We start from the raw sequence: 17,132 nt of genomic DNA, 5'->3' as shown, positions 1-17,132 counted from the left end.
CTAGTCTACTGCAACTCTGCTATTTTGGCCCTGGCTGGACTTCATATGCACCTCACTAGTGACTCTCCATCTGTTCCTGGTCTGGACACCACATAGCTTAGCTGATGCCCTTCCTTCCTAGCCTGCTGCAGTGTTGGGCTTATCCAAAGCAGAGTCTGTGTGCGCTGGGGTTGTGACAAGGATGGGGACTAAGTTGAAGGTCTCCCAACTCATCTGTTTGTTTTTACCCCAAAGTCTGTTCTTCCAGTGAGTTCCAGTGCAGTAACAAGACCTGCATCGCCATGATCTTCGTGTGTGACGGCGATAATGACTGTGGCGATGGCAGTGACGAGAGGAAGTGCTCGCCACTCACCTGCAACCCTAACGAGTTCCAGTGCAACAACAGCATGTGCATCCCCGAGCCCTGGGTCTGTGACAACCAGCCCGACTGTGAAGACCAGTCAGACGAATCGATAGAGAAATGTGGCTACAAAGTCAAGCCTCCAGTGCTGAACACCTGTGCGGCCCACGAATTCAGGTGCGGCAATGGGGAGTGCATTCACTTGAACTGGAAGTGCGATGGTGACGAGGACTGCAAAGACAAGTCAGACGAGCAGGATTGCCGTAAGTACCCTTCAGGGGCTAAGCAGGGTGAGGAGATGGGGGGTGTCGGGTGGGTAAAGATTTCCCTGCAGGAGAAAACATTTTCAGGATGCCACTAAAAGCCACGTTTTCAGCCAAGATTGCTAATGACCTGTTTGCTGCAGCAAATTCATGCCTTCAAACTGGGTATTTGTGTCTGCAGACTGTGTATCTAAGGGTCCAATTACCAAAATAACCTGCACGGACAAGTCTGAGTGCAGGAGACTCTGGCTGCAAATAACGGTGCAGTCAGTGCGAAGTCAGAGGCTGATATGAGGCTCAGAGAGTTAAACAGCAGCTCCTGCAGTGAGTTAAATGTAAGCCTCTCTGATAGCGGTGAAGAGGAGAGTGCCAGCTTTCCAGGTGGCAATATCCTTCACAGAGTCGCAAACCCTCTCACAGGCAGGGCGGCTGTACCCTGCCCCTTGTTCAGTGCTAGGCCTGCATGATACAAACTGACCCATAACTTCTTAGCATTTAGGTTGGGGGGGATTAATTATTGTAGAAGAATATTACAGGACTGCAAAGCAGATGAAAAACGTAGGGTGGGGAAGATTCATAAATTCCAAGACTGCAAAGGACATTGTGATTGTCTAGTCTCTCCTCCTGGGGTTGTGTAGTAATTTTTGCTCTCAGAAAGGGGTTGCGGAGCAATGAAGTTTGAGAATCTCTGCTCTAGCTTCAACTTCCAGTAATTAGATTGTGTGATACCTTTTCCTGCTAGGCTGAAGAGCCCATTATCATATATTTATGTTACATGTAGGCACCTATAGACTGTGATCAATTTACCCCTTGCCCAACCTCTTTGGTTGTGGAGTGGTTTGTGGAGGAGTAGCAAGTGACTGAAGATATCTGTTTCAGTTGTAAATCAGAGCTAGCGAGTGGGAACAGGTTTGAAAACCACTAGATCACCTCAGGAGGTCACAGGTTAGAAACATCTATGTTAAAGCAAAAAAACAGTTTTCTGCCTGTGAATCCAGACTACATTGAACAAGACAATCAATAAAGGGATCTCTGAAGAAGCCAGCTCTAAATGCACTTTGTGCTCTAAAATGTAAGCCCTTTTGGTAGAAGAGTGTGGCTTGTTAAAGACACACAGAGCTAATAAATAATGGATTTATTTTCAGTTAGCTTTGTGTATTTCACATATTTTGCTGTGAATTTTTTATCCATTTGCAGACACTAAAATGTTCAAACTGGTCACTTACCTAGAGAGACCAAGAGGGAAATGGAGCAAACGTTTAGTTGAAATATTCATAATGACAATTCTGAGATGAAATGAAATGTATATGCAGCTACCTGCATACATACAGCCCTGCTGAAAGGTGGGCAGCTCTGGGGAGGAGGGCCACAGCCAACGGTGAGGACTGAACGTTTTAGTTAAGGAGCAATAGTGTTATTATCCAAAAAGACATTGCACCCAGCATGGCAGAAAAATTCAGCCTGTGAAGCTAGTAGGACAGTCCCAGCTTGAAAAGAGTCTGTACGAGAAGGCAGCTAGGTTTTCTGTTAAGCAGAGCAAATGCGGTAGCTCCTTTAACAGGAAAAGAAGGAAGTGGAAGCCCCGGGCACCACTAGCTGTATTTCAGGATGGGAGGGGGAAATGCAGAATCACCTCTGAGCTGCTCTTCAGAGTAAGGAGAGGAGAACAAGGCGTGGGTGGCCGGGGCAGGAGAAAGAGATGGTGTACAGAAAATCAAAGGGAGTGTGGGCAGCAACAAAATAGCCGTTCGAGATGGGCTCAGGAATATCTACTCCTAGCACTGCACAGTGCAGATTTTGCAGAAATTAATGTTGTGTGTGCAGAATTTATTTGCCCCTGCCCGTGGGTTACAATGCTGCCAGCCGCCACTAGGGGCCATTGGCACAACAGAGCCCAGCTCACACCTAGAAGACAGGGAGAGAGAGTTTGAGGGCTCCGGGCAGTTTCAGCTCTCAGCATGCCCTGAGGGAAGGAGCGCCTGTGCAGGAAACTCTGCATCCTGGGACCGAACATCAGGCTGTTTCTCCCTCTGCATCCCTGGGTTCTGGGAGGGGAGGATGGCAGGTGGCTAGGCTCTGGGAGACAGGAGGGGCGGGTATCTGGGCCATTGCGGGGCTCTGGAGAGAGAGGGGTTGTGGGTGTTTGACTCTTTTGTCTGGGCTCTTGGGAGGGGGAAGGATGTAGAGAAACAAGAACTGGGTTTTTGCAGGGTTTTTTAATCTCCCAGCCCCTGGAGGAATGTGTGTGCGTGTCTGTACTGCTTAGGGATGTGGACAACTAGTCAACAATTTAACAAATAAGCATTTGATTATCAGGTAGTTGACACACTACTCGACTAGTCTATCAGAAAGAGGCAGGAAGAGGGAGGAGAGAGGAGAGGTTGCTTCAAAGCGGCAGCGCCACATGGAGCTGCTGCTTTGAAATGCCGCATGCAGCACAGGGTCAGCTGAGAACTCCCCAACTGACCCTGGGCTCCGTGCAGTGCTGCTCCATGTGGGCCCCCTGCGGTATTTCAAAGCGGCAGCACCGCATGGGACTGGGGCTGATGCGTCAGTTTAAAGGCAGAGGTGCCCTTATCGACTAATCTAATAGTCCATGCAAAATGCTCACATTCCTGAAGGGTGTATGAGCACTTGAAAGAACAGTGAGTTTCCAGAATAAAAACTTTTGAGAAGCCTAGTTGGCCATTTGAGTATATGCTATTTACTGAATTCACTTTCACCAAGGACATTTTGACCTGTCACTGTACAAAGAAAGCATGACCTGGGGTAGGTCAGAAAGGTCTGTCACACCCCACAAACTGTCCTAGTGTATGTGGTAGCTGTGTTGCTGTCGCTTCGATTTTTAAAGCAAGTGCTTTTCTTTTTACTCCCAGGTAATTATTCCTCAGTATTTTCAGCAACACTGATACCCAGGGGCAGGTTACAGTATCTCAGGTATAAACTCCCCGTTGGTTAAGTGGGATTTTCTTAGTGTACATTTGATTCTGATACCTTCTGTGCACAATTATTATTTGTAGCACGTAGGAGCTCTAGTCATGGACTAGGACCCCACTGTGCGAGGTGATGTACAGACACCGAACAAAATGACAGACTGTGCCTCAAAGAACTTACAGTTTAAGTAAGTGAACTGAGAACCTTAAAGTACATTTGCTGGACTGGCATTGGCTTCTGAAGTTGGATTATTTACAGACAAGCTTCAATCCAGTATAGGTAAAATGGAGCTCCCTTCCCTCTTTTTCCACATGAAAGAGGCCTAGTTGAAGCAAATGAAGTCCTGCTACTGTAAAACCAGCGTGAATAACAGTATAATTGATCCTGTATGTAGCGGGAGAGGGGACCTTTAATGCGGAGGAGAGAGGATATGTGGCTCTTTGTTTTTAATTGATTATTCCTAGACTAACCATAAAAACCCAAATAGTGACAGTAGATGGTGTATGTTCCAAAGCACACGTCTAAAATAGGACAGACCATCTATTATACAGCTTTAAAAGTGACATTGGAGAACTAAACTGTTTGGTGATACCCTTCTGAACAAACAATTCCGGGGAAATAAATCAGATACTCAGCTACTGTAAATCACTTCAGGGGAGCTAACCTGATTTATCACCTATTGGGGATCTGGCCCAGACAACTGAGGTCTTCTCTAAACTTTCTAAGTCCTTTTTTAATTAAAGACAGAGGAAGTTATAAATACATGATGTGGCACCCATTGCCTGGTGTTCTGATATACAGTAGGTATTTTAAAAATACCATAGATTTATCTGATTAGATTAAGTTAAGGACTGAAGATATTAATGTTACATCTTTTCCTCACATGCAGCTAATGGGTTTTTTTGTATTATACATATTAGTAGGGCATTGACAACTTACAAAAAAAACTGTCTTGAGGCCAGCATCAGTCACTTATTGTCATGTTCATTTTGAATGAATGGAAGAGTAGGTTACTCATTGAGGGTGACAACTAGTGAAAATGTTTTGGTAGAAGGAGATAAATAAAATAGAATGGAAATAGAAACTTGTCTGTGACAGGTGCTTGTTCCTGAATACATATACCTGAAATGTATTTTTCTAATATTAACTATAGTTTAGATGTATCATCCTCACGATCCAGACCTGTTTATCTTAAATGTTCTCCTTTAAAATTCAGGTTGTACACACAGAAAGGAAGTACTGGACAGTGCTTAGAATTAGGGCTCTTGAGAGCTAATCCTGACACTGCAACAGTTTTTTGTGTTGCTTCCAACTTTCCAGGTCTCAGTCCCCCCCATCCATAAAATAGGGTTTATCTTGAGGCTTAGTTAATGTCTGAAAAGTGCTTTAAGAAGCACATGAAAATTGCCATAAAACTGTAAAGCGACTTATTTTTAAAAGGTAATAAATGCCTCCGATGGAAATTGTTTGGTGCAAACGCCCCTGTGCGTCACTCGGGTAATTGGCAAGATGAATACCAGCTTTGAGCCTGGAATGTGCATGTTTAATTTGAGCTGCTTGTCTTTTTGTCCAGAATTTGCAAATGTAAAGCGTAGTTGTGTTATGTGTAGCAGTTAATTTAACAGGTTCTTGCTTTGTTTCTATTTTGTGGAACTGAAGAGGAGCAATAAAAGTGCTGAGATTCCCATTGATTTAACCCTCCAAAATATCACCCCACTTTTCTGAACAGCTGGTGCGTATAAACAAAGCTCTGCATGTTGAGAAGCTCTGCAAAAACACAGCCCCCCCTCTCTAACACGGGGTTTCCTGTTGTAGTGGGAATGCCTCTGTTGTATTCATGCAGCCAGTCCCAATTTCTTTATAAAAAGGCACCTGGCCATTCTTCCACCACCTCGCAAACCCCTAGCAAACTCCCTACCAGAATAGCCTTTGCTACGTCATTGCAGATGTAATACTGTTGTGGTTATATGAACTTTGTAAAGTTACATTTTTTAAATAGCTCCCTTTGTTACACTTTTGGTGATTAAAAGTGGAAGAATTTTTAAAAAAATGAAATGTTCTTGTCACCTGTGATAGTTTTAGGGGACTACCTGGTCCTTGGAAACCAAAGAATAAATCTAACTCAGCTGCTCAGTCCACTTTCACAGATACTCAGGGAACAAGCAGTAAGCTGACTGCTCGAGAGACAGTTGGAGATATGTTTAGAGCCGTGGCTCCCAAACTTTTTGAGCATACGGACCCCTTTTCAATCTATTAAAATGTTACGGACCCCCCAAACAATATAGCTGTGTATGCAGCATGCATGTCCCTTAGCCTATGCTGCTTCCTGAGCCGTGGGAAGTAACATGGGCTGAAAGATGTGCTGGCAATAAGAGGTTCCGTACACTTATTTTAATTTCTATTTTAAACTTTCTGTGGACCCCCTACAGTACCAGAGGCTGGGAATTACTGGTTTATAGGAACTATGTTGAACCCCAGGTTGGGGAGTTTTCTGGTTCTTTTTTTGCTTATGTCCACTTCCTTGGCTTTTGTGTTCGCAAACGTTAAGCACTATTGTCAGAAGTGTTGGATGCCAAAGGTAAGGCTCTCAGTGGCTGTATTTTGGAAGTGCTAAGAACCTGCAGTTCCCATTGGGTCAGTTGGGATACAAGTGATCAGCACCTCTGAAAATCAAACATTTCAAACATCTGCTTCATTATCCTCATTACTGTACTTTGCTAACTTAAAATGTTGTGGGTTATTTTTCATACTAAGTCTTTGTACCATCTTGCATCTGTATTCATGCATTTTGCTGCCTATTCAGCATGGATAAAGACTCTAAACTAGCGTGTTTACAGTTTCCCCCTCAAATTCTCATGCAGATGTACAATATTAGGTTTGGGTTTCCTACAAATATATTTCATTAAAAACTGGGAACATTTCTCTGTATCATAGAATCATAGGACTGTGAGGGTCCTCACGTGGTCATCTACTCCAGTTCCTGCACTCATGGCAGGACTAAGTATTAAGTCGTAGTAGTAAGTTTGTTTAACTTTTTAAAATAAACCTAAACTTAGGATTCTTGTTACTGTTACTAATATTACTACTCAGAATAAATACATATATTCAAGGTACATGGAGACTTTTGCCTTGAGGATCCCAAATTACTTGATGAACTGCAGGTCCTTAGTTGAACTGAGTGGCAAAAATTGTACTAACTTGAGTAAGTGTAGGATTGGGTTGGGCAATTGCTTTATTGCTGAGTTCCACCTACAATGAAGAATATGGAACTGATGGATCCAGTAGGTCCGCCAGATGTTGCTTTTGAAGTCTCCCATCTACTTAATTGTCTCACTATTAGCTTCCGGAATTTGATCTTGATAAAGTTCTAGCTGCTAGGATACCATTTGTTGCAAGGGAAAGTTGTTTTTCCCCTTGGTGTTTTTTGCAAAGATTTATGTTCATGTATTTATGGGGTGCATTTGACCAGGCTATCCTGGCAGTAGGTGCTGCTGGTGGTGGTACCACCTCACAGCCTATATTTTGTCATAGTGTATTTATTATAAATGCTGGATTTCCCCACTTCTCCAGAGCTGCTGCAGCTGTCATTGTACAAAAGGTCATGCCTCAATTCTGTGCGTGCTAGAATTCAGTCAAGTGAAATCATCCTCCGTCTGTATTGTGCATCCTATATGGTGCTGTGCCTTTGCTTGCACTTTATGATACTTGCTGCTAGATCATTTAATGTCTCTTGGCCCTTTCGGGGGCTATCTAAAAGCCATAATTTCTCTATTTAGAGACAGTTTATGAAATTGTCAAGGAAAATTCTACCAGGCAGCTCTGGATTACATGAATTAACATCAGCTCTGACCTCCTACAGCTATTCAGAGGCAATGATTTTCTGTCATTTAGGGCCAGACTTTAGCCCCCAGAGAAGAAACACAACAGTAAAGACTTTCAAATCATTTGCTACTTTAATAGAATTTTGAGGAAACATTTGGAAGATGGGCTCCTCAGAACCGGGGGTGGGGGAGATAACATACCAGGGAGCTGTAGGTCTCCTTCGCAATCAAACTGGCCCCTACCCTTGAGCACCTATAGAGCTTTTGTACTCATTTTGAGTATAAATTAGAGTCCCAGATATGGAGGCCAGGAAGACACTGCTTCAGGTAAAAGCTCTGGACTAGAATTAAAAGGAGGATAGAGGTGTCTACCTCACCTTTAGGTGCCCACGTTCAACATGTAGGTGCCACTGGCATTCACAAAACACCGCTCAGCTGCTGCCCAATCCTGTAGGTGCCTGAAGTCCCCGGGGCACCTACATTTCTGCCAGGGGAACGTGAGCACTGGCACTGAAGTCCTAACACCACCAAGCAGCTTGGTGTCCCAGCTCACACCCAGCGCTGGGGGGAATTTCTAACTAGTCATTCCCCCATCTGCCTTGTCTGCAGGGCCTCATCAAGACAGGCCTAACTCACACAGAGAAGACAGTGGAGCCGCTCACCCTTTATGCACGACAATCCAGCAGTTAGTTGCACTTACCTGGGATGGGGGCGGCCCAGGGTCAGGTCCCTACCTTGCCTGATTAGGAGCAGGGACATGAACCCTGGTTTCCTGTATTGCCGGTGAATGCCAGAACCCCCAGTCTTTTGAGCATAAGGAGGCCACCACCATTTTCTCCACCTCCACTTGGGTTCTTTGCAGGAAAGGACTGGTTTGGCTTCAGGCCGAACTCCAGGAAAGGGTTCACAGTGAATCCTGAGTGGATGGAGCTGCCTCCCTTTGGTGAAGAGTTAGGCACTTAACTCCCTTTGAGGGGAAGGGCTTAACCTTCCCCCGCCTCCCTTTCCTTCACCTTTCCTACTGGCTAGTTTGGGCAGCTCAGTGTGGTGGTTTCTGTGAACCCTTTCCTCAGGCACCTGTGTGGGGAGCCTGGGCACCTAACACAGGGCTGTGAATGCCACTAGGCAGTGGACTGCTTCAGAGTTAGGCATTGCAAGACTGAGTGATGTAAGGCCTAAGGCCCCCTTGTGACTCTAGGCCTCTGTCACTGTGAGGTTTCTTAATGTTTCTGTCATAAAGACCTGTTTTGAGTCAGTAATAACCTGACCAGGAAAGTGAGCTTCAGGCTTGACTCATGCTCTGTCAGCCAGCATGTTTTCAAACTCTCACCTAGACCCACCCAGCCCAGCTCCCAGCTGAGCTCTTGTAGCTCCCTTTGGTCTTCAGTGTGACTTCTGAATATGCAGCATCTCCGACATTCATACCTCCAGTCTTAGCCTGGTCCCTGGTGTAACAGCCTTGACATTAGTGGAGTTACACCAAGGATGAATTTGGCCCGGGACCTCAGGTTGGACTTGTTTCAAAGGTATTTTGTTAAAAAATCTTGTTTTATCTAAAATCAATAGAAAGCTAAGGAGAGGTAGCCAGAGCCAGGGCTCAATTCTCCCTGCCTTTATCTCTTTCCCATTGGGGTGCGGCAGCGTACCTCATGTGGGCTAAAGCTGAAAACCAATCAAACTTCTGTGAGCATAGAATTTGGCTGCCCATTTGCTTAACGTTGTTTCTGACAGGAAGCCCTGTTGTCTGCATTGATTGGCTTTGGGCTGCTATTCAAGGTATATGGCTGGCTCGGGCCTGCCTTGGCGACTCACTTAGAATCATAGAACCATAGAGCTGGAAGAGACCTCAGGGGGTCATCAAGTCCAGCCCCCTGCTCTAGGCAGGACCAATCCCAAATAAATCAACCCGGCCAGGGCTTTGTCAAGCCGAGACTTAAACACCTCTAGGGATGGAGACTCCACTACTTCCCTAGGTAACCCATTCCAGTGCTTCACTACCCTCCAAGTGAAATAATTTTTCCTAATATCCAACCTAGACCTCTCCCACCACAACTTGAGACCATTGCTCCTTGTTCTGCCACCTGTCACTACTGAGAACAGCCTCTCTCCATCCTCTTTGGAACCTCCCTTCACTTCACTCCTCGTGCTTTGCCTTGGCCCATAAGATTAACTGGAGTACCTCAACAAACTGCCATGTTCAAACACCAAAGGGCTAAAGGCAGGACATTCTCAGTGAAGAGCTCTCTCCCACTCTTGGTCTGACAGAACCCAAGTTTGTTAACCATTTGTGACCATTTTCCTCCCCCCATGCTTTATGAAAATTGGTTTGTGTATATAGATGTGCATAATTTGGCGATGCTTTGAAAAAAATACGTCATGTAACCTATCAGTTTTAACGTTACAATATCCTGGATCGGTGTATCCTATTTTGGTGCATGTATCATTCTTGTATGTGAAGTTAGAAATATGTACTGTGCATCTGTTCATGGTTTTAAATGTGCTAATGACAGCCATTACTTGTTCAACTCAGCATCTTGTAAACAGCCTTGTTTATCCTAGTGATAGAAATGTAGCCGTGTTAGTCTGGGGTAGTTGAAGCAAAATGCAGGACAATGTAGCACTTTAAAGACTAACAAGATGGTTTATTAGATTGTCATCACCTACAACCCCCAACTTAAACCTGTCCAACACATTATCAATAAACTACAGCCTATATTGGAACAGGATACCATACTCAAAGAGGCTCTGGGAGACAGACCCATAGTCTCCTATAGACAACCACCTAACCTCAAGATGATTCTTACCAACCACCACAGGACATACCACACTAATACCAACCCTGGTACCTTCCCTTGCAACAAACCCCGTTGCCAGCTTTGTCCACATATTCATTCTGCTGATACCATTATTGGACCTAACCAAGTGAGTTATAAGATCAAGAACACATATTCCTGCGCATCCAGAAATATAATCTATGCTATCATGTGCCGAAAGTGTCCGTCTGCTATGTACATTGGACAAACATCTCAGACACTTCGCCAAAGGATTAATGCCCACAAAACAGATATCAGACAAGATCACAAAGAGAAAACAGTTTCTTGCCACTTTAACCAGAAAGGACACTCTCTAAATGACTTAGCCACCTGCATTCTGCTACAAAGACCTTTTACATCTGCACTTGAAAGGGAATCCTCTGAACTGTCATTCATGTTAAAATTCGACACTTGCCAACAAGGACTTAACAAGAATTTGAACTATCTCACCCATTACCAAGACAGTTTCCCCAATTATCACCTGTAATACCATTAACTCACAAACATCCCACTCTCCCTACCTTTAATATCACCAATTCACAGACACTTACCTTCCTTCCTCCCCTTCCCCCCCCCCGCATCCCCCTTCTGTTCTGCAATGTGATTTGTCCTTTTCATATTTGTTCATTTTTTTAATTGTATCCTTTGGTATATATGGTTGTGACTACTTTCTTCCACTATTTGATCTGAGGAAGTGGGTCTGGCCCACGAAAGCTCATCATCTAATAAACCATCTTGTTAGTCTTTAAAGTGCTACATTGTCCTGCATTTTGTTTATCCTGAAAGTCTAAACTGTGGTTGGTCTTAGGAACACGTGACCATACCACTTGGTACTGTCATCCATCTTGAACCTGGTATTTTTCCACATAAAGAGGATGTAAATGTAAAACAAAAGATTCCCACCTAAGGGGAGAATCCATTTAAGCAATGGGAAGCTATCAGCCCCTTTGTCTTCGGCTGGCCTGGGAAACGGCTGGGCACACCCTAAAAGAATACAAAGAAGGCTGGAAACCCAAATCAGAGTAAAAGAATTTGTCTCTGATTTGAAGATTATGCCTGAAATAAGAACAGCTCTTTATGATATGAATCCACATGAAATAAGTTTCTTAGTGAATTAGAACTAGCTCTAGGTTTCCTGTTCATTTTAATTTAGTAACTTACTTTGATCTGTTTTCACTTGCAGCCACTTAAAATCCTACTGTCTGTACTTAATAAAAACACTTTGGTTTACTATCAGGCCCAGTGTAAATAATTCTGTAAATAATGGGGGAGCAACCATTATACATAGCTCTCTTTCATTGAAGGGGGCTTTTACCTAATAAGTCTTCCCTCTAAAACTTTTACACAGAGAAAACTGCTTTGTGTAGGTGGGGGTTGGTCCCATTTGGGAATTAGTTTCCCAGGTGCTGAGCCCTGGTATTGCATCCTCCCAGAGCTGAAGTGGTTCAATGTTTGCATTTCTCTTTAAGAGGGTGGTAACCCCAACTCTGAGCTGTGCCTTGTCTCAGGGAGCCCAGAGGGACTGGCACAGAAGTACAGGGCGGTGGGGAGCTCGAGAAAGCAAGAAGGCAGGAATCAATAGCATGATCAGCACACCAGGGAATTTCTGTGACTGCATTCCATCCCACGGTTAAAGCCTCCTGTACAAAGAGACACTGAGCTTCTGTTGAGTCCTTTAATAGACGCAGTCAACTCTGCATATAATTCATGTTTTAAATTGGGTACAGGAGCCCAGGGTGCATGTTAGGTAGAGATTAATAAGCCAAATGAAGAGTCTCGCGTGTGGTTGAAGACTCTTGTATGAAGCCATTTAAAATCCGTGCTGGTTAACAGTTTGATGGTGTCATTTTAAAGCATTAGTGACCTGCCGCCCTGATGAGTTCCAGTGTGGGGATGGGACCTGTATCCACGGCACAAAGCAGTGCAACAAGGTACACGACTGCCCGGACAACAGCGATGAAGCAGGTTGCATTAATGGTATGTATAGCCAATGCCTATTCTCTTCAATGTAAGGTACCGCAACAACTCCAGCTCTGTCAGAGCATCGTAGGCCTGGAGATACAAAAGGCCTCTATTAGCCTATTAGTTCGCCTTATCCATCTCCCTTGGAAGATGCAGGGTTGTTCCTTATAGAGCATTTTAAATTATTCCAGTAGTGGGGCTTTCTAAGGAGCCTTTTCCAAAGTCCTAAGAGACCTCACTCTTGGGGAAAAAAATCGTCCATGATGATCAATCTAAATATTCTTTTGCTTAACATCATTTCATTACTGCTAATCTTATCCTCTTGAAGCTTGATGTTCAGTCTTCATTATCATAATCTAACTTAGTTGCTTTCCTCTCTTGCCCAACACGACAGAGTCCACATGTGCAAGCCCCAGGAAATTTCAGTGTAGAAGTGGAGAGTGCATTGATGGAGTCAAAGTATGTGATTCACATAGAGACTGCAGGGACTGGTCTGACGAGCCTCTGAAAGAATGTGGTACAGTACATACCTCTTTCCATTTATGCTGCTGTGTTAACCTCTTCTCTCTCTGGTGCTCACAATTAGTAGAATTACAACATGTGGCTGCTGAGGCCATTCCTAGCTGCTCTCTTGCACACACATACCCTCTCTCTGTCTCTCTCTGCACACACATACCCATTGCACGGATGTAAATGGAAGCAGCATTGGGCTCTCTGGCTGTTTTAGTCTCTTGGGCTTGCGCAGATATACCTACAGGCTTTTCAGAGGCTCCACTCTACTGCATCGGGAAGTGCAGTTTATCTTCATGGAGGGATGTGTATTCTGAGCACAAGAGTCAAGAACTAAATTCGCACCTTCCTGACACTAGATAATTAATGGCATGTGGGTTAATTAGCCTTTGTAAAATGCTTCACAGATGGAAAGTGCTTTTTAAGTAGTTATCAGATAGGTGAGGCCTATTGGTGTTGTTCAGTTCAAGTGTCTGCATGTTATAGAGGTTTTCTTTAGGGATTTAAGAGCATGGCTTCCAATGAGCCTGATAAAAATTCCCCCTGTTTAAAATTACATTGGATTCAGAGTTAGTGAAAATTACAGAAGCCATAAAAGCACATTCCTGATGAGTAAAGCCTTGCAGTTCTGTGGCCATCCACTTTATATCCACAGGTATCTGCATATGCAGATGTCAGTGTGGATACCTGCATCTCATTTTTGCAGATACAACTGTGGATGTGGATACAAATTTTGTATACAAGCAGGGCTTTACTGACAAGCACCTATTAGCTGCCTCTAAATTATTAGAAGGCAAAAAGAATCCAAACTGCACAACCAAAGAGCAGTTCTGTTCTTTCTGGAGGACTTCTTGGTGCAGGCAAGTGAGGGGTTATTGAGCCTTTCACCCGTCCTTTTAGGAGAATACTGCCATCAGCAGCATTAGTTTGGAGTACTACGCCATAGGGATGTTAAGAGGCAGGTAATTTGCTAATGTAGTCAATAGAATTATCAAACCGGGTCCAGGACCGACCTCCACTGTGGCTCTGCATTTTAATTGTGGGCGCTGCAGTGCGCTTTGGTCCTAGACCTTGCACAAACCGGGACTGAGCCGAGATGCCTGCCTGCCCGGCCCCTACTACATTTTAAATGCAGAGCCGCAGCGGAGGTAGGCGTGTGTAGTCGATAGGATTAATCGATAAGCTTTTGCTTATCAGTTAACCAACTAATTGACTACACTATTACGTCCCTACTACACAGACCCAGGCAATGCAAAGACTGGGATTGTGGCTGGTTCACATACAAAGGGCTTACGGGATAGACTCCTTGCACTCTTCCCTTTCAGCCTTGCACACCTACATGGAACCAGCAATAATCTGCCTTCAAAAACTGTTAGTCCAAAGAGGCTAATTCAGAAAGTGTAACAGTGAAAAACTATTTTATTTATAGGAAGACTTTTTTTCTTTCAAATGTTGATTCTGAAATAGAGAAACTTGACCCAGAACAAGGTCTGAAGTTCTACTGCTGACTTTTATACTTTTCCCCTGAGCTGACAAGGGGTAGCAATGCCACTTTTGCTGCCTGTTACTCCATATCAGCTCAAACAGAGAGACTGGAGACATTTATAAGGGAATCTCACAGAGGCACCTCCTCCATCCCAGCGAAATACTGATGCATTACATTTTTCACCCACACATGACTTAACACAGAGGAGTCTATGTGAGTGTACACTTGGGACCCAGCGATTTACCATTGCTGTTGTCTTCTGTTCTTGCTGATTCTTGGCTTTTCTCCACACTAATATACATCTCTGTGTGTTTTTCTGAGTGAATGCTGCAGATGTTCTGATTGTGAAGATCTCCCATCCACGTATTGGCCTAGTTCAGCTTCGCAGAACTGATCACATCATGGCACAGTGTGGTGTGGTGTGGTGCAGAATCTGTAGCTATATGACCTTGCTAGCCTGCTGTGCTCCCATACTGGTTATGCGTTGTTGTCTAAAATAGAAAAGCATGATCCGAAATCCCTCCAAAGGAATTTAATTGGTTCTTTGTTGTTACAGAGTAACAAAGTTTAGGTAAAGTTAAAGGGCAACATGCAGGTAATCGTAATAGGGAAGTGGGAGTCAGGTGATACAGGTTGTATTGCCATCGCCACTCGCTGCATGACTTAGAGCAAGTAACTTAAACACTGCCTGCCTCAGTTTCCCCATCTGTAAAACAGGGAGTAAGTGTATTTAGCAACCACTCCATAGCACTTTGATATCCTGCCAAACAATGCAGAGTTTTAGTAATCATCTTATTTAAATTGTGAGGTGGTTATGTGGGTCTAGTTTGGGTAGTTGGTTGCAGAGTAGAATAGTGGGTTACTGAGCAGAGTAGTGTCTTCTCCTGGCCTGCTTCAAGGTCCATGTTAAGAGCTGCAGTGAGAGAATCAGAGCTTGAGTAATGCTTTTATATCCATGCTACAAAATCCTTGTTTAAGTTACAATAACCTGTGGCATTTTTAAGTCTGCATGTGCACATCTAATAGGCTAGAGGCCAATATAAGGAGAGTAAAAGGAAATATCCATTTAATATCAAAGAACAGCTACAGCACACAACACGACTCTGTGGACAGCTACTCAGAGCCTAGTGGTCTTGCTGTTATGAATAATGTGCTTATTTCTTAGTTAGGAAAGCAGAAGCATGCTACAGCTGAGATGCATTGTCTTCTGGTGCAATGTTTTCCTAGCCTGTTAATTAGCTCGTTGTTTATATTTTCTTCTCGTTGTTTAATAGCTGTGCTGTGCTGCTACACAATGGTATCCAAAGAAGCAAGGAGTAAAGATAAATAAATAAATAAATCTGCCTGAATATTACATTAACGTTTCTAGCTGTGTGTCCCAATGAACCAGTATGCCCCAGAACTCCCACATCCCCTGCATCAGCGATCCTAGACAGAGGAAGGATAATTCTCTTCACCTTGTATAGGTTAATTGGAACAAAAAGGAAGATGTTATTTCTGGCAAGAAAAGAACCTTCCTTAACCTCTTTATAGTTACAAGGGTGCAGTTATTCTTCTCTTTTCATTTCAGCTCTTGCAAAAGGGAGAAAAACAGAGGGCAACATTTGATGAGAAAGCATTTTGATAGTAGATATGATTATCTCTGTTCCGACCAAGGATGTTAAAATGGGTGTAATTTGCTAACCGTGTACCTGCTGAAAATTTCAACGTTTACACGGAGGCAGCAGTTGCCTCCCCGGGCACCAGTGCATGCTGGGAGCTGGCTTTAAAAGCTGGTTCCCAGCATGCATCCACTCCCGCCTGCCACCCCAGGACCCGGCTGCTGCCCCATGCTGCTGTCTCTGATACAGAAGCAGCAGTGCGGGACCTGGGGGTGGGAGATAGCGGCTGCTCCCCAGGAGCTGGTGTGTGTTTGGAGCCAGCTTTTAAGCTGGCTCCCTGTGTATACTGGCTCCTGCCTGCCACCCCGCACTGCTACCTGTGTATCTGAGGCAGCAGTATGGGGTGACAGGCAGCTCCCCGGGAGCCAGTGCATGCCAAGAGCTGGGTTTTAAGCTGGCTCCAGGCAAGTACCAGCTCCTGCCTGATGCCCCTCTTCTGGGAGCCAGACCAGGAGCCACGTGTAACTCTTTGGGTAACCGATAAGCTCATGCACATTGGTTAGCAGTTTAAATGGCTACACTCTTATATCCCTAGTATAGACTGTACATATAGACTGTACATATGAGTTAGATTGGCTGACAGCTGTCAGACTGTCAGTGTACGGACTGAACATCTGTATTAGGTGGGAATATCTCCAAAGGACTGTACCTTGGTATATGCTGAAGCTCTCTAAGCATAGATTTCCCCTAAGTATTAGCTGGGAATGACTAAAACCATATAGACTCTCCCCAGTTAGCTGGGACACTTGGGTCAGTTGACTCTCTCAGAATGGATTATTACAGCTCAAGAAAACAGTTTGGTATATGCCACCATGGTAAAGAGAGGAGGAAGTCAGATGGGGATAATTCCCAGATGCCTTGACAGTTAATGCATGGAAGCAAAAGACTCATGACTGGATGGGAGCTGGGGACCGAAGAATTTTGTACAATATCCCCAGTGCCTCTGATTTGCATAGTCATTTTGGGCTTCTGGTGTCTAGTCAAAGGGGCTTTAAAATGTCAGTTTGGAGTGACACAGGGAAAGATAATATTTTGGTGGGTGTTTCCTATTTGTGAAGTCACTAATGTGCTGGCTTCCAACCACCAGCAGCTGGTAGCTACTGAAACATTTCTGGGTACCTCTGCCCATTTTAATATGCTCAGCCTTTGGATTAAAAACCCTCCTTTATACTAAATAATCTGTATGCCTCTTTTTAGACCAAAACGAATGCTCGATCAACAATGGTGGGTGCTCACACATATGCAAAGACTTGAAGATCGGTTATGAATGCGAATGCCCTCCCGGATACAAGCTTCTGGATAAAAAAACGTGTGGAGGTAATTTACATGCAAACAGCAGTCT

At 44.2% G+C, this 17,132-nt stretch overlaps 1 protein-coding gene across 2 annotated transcripts in view; it reads left to right on the top strand.

Annotated features, from left to right (window-relative positions):
* LRP8 (LDL receptor related protein 8) overlaps positions 1–17,132 on the top strand; it is a 304,738-nt gene that overhangs the window by 246,258 nt on the left and 41,348 nt on the right. For both annotated transcript variants that reach the window (XM_075936002.1, XM_075936001.1), the window contains 4 exons: positions 235–603; positions 12,026–12,148; positions 12,528–12,650; positions 16,988–17,107. In XM_075936002.1, the coding sequence (XP_075792117.1) occupies positions 235–603; positions 12,026–12,148; positions 12,528–12,650; positions 16,988–17,107 (735 nt within the window). The remainder of the gene's footprint in view (positions 1–234; positions 604–12,025; positions 12,149–12,527; positions 12,651–16,987; positions 17,108–17,132) is intronic.

Source organism: Pelodiscus sinensis, chromosome 9 (genome assembly GCF_049634645.1).
Source record: "Pelodiscus sinensis isolate JC-2024 chromosome 9, ASM4963464v1, whole genome shotgun sequence".
Lineage (NCBI taxonomy): Eukaryota > Metazoa > Chordata > Testudines > Trionychidae > Pelodiscus > Pelodiscus sinensis.
The sequence above is the reverse complement of the archived record's forward strand: the minus strand, read 5'-3'. Positions and strand labels throughout refer to the sequence as shown.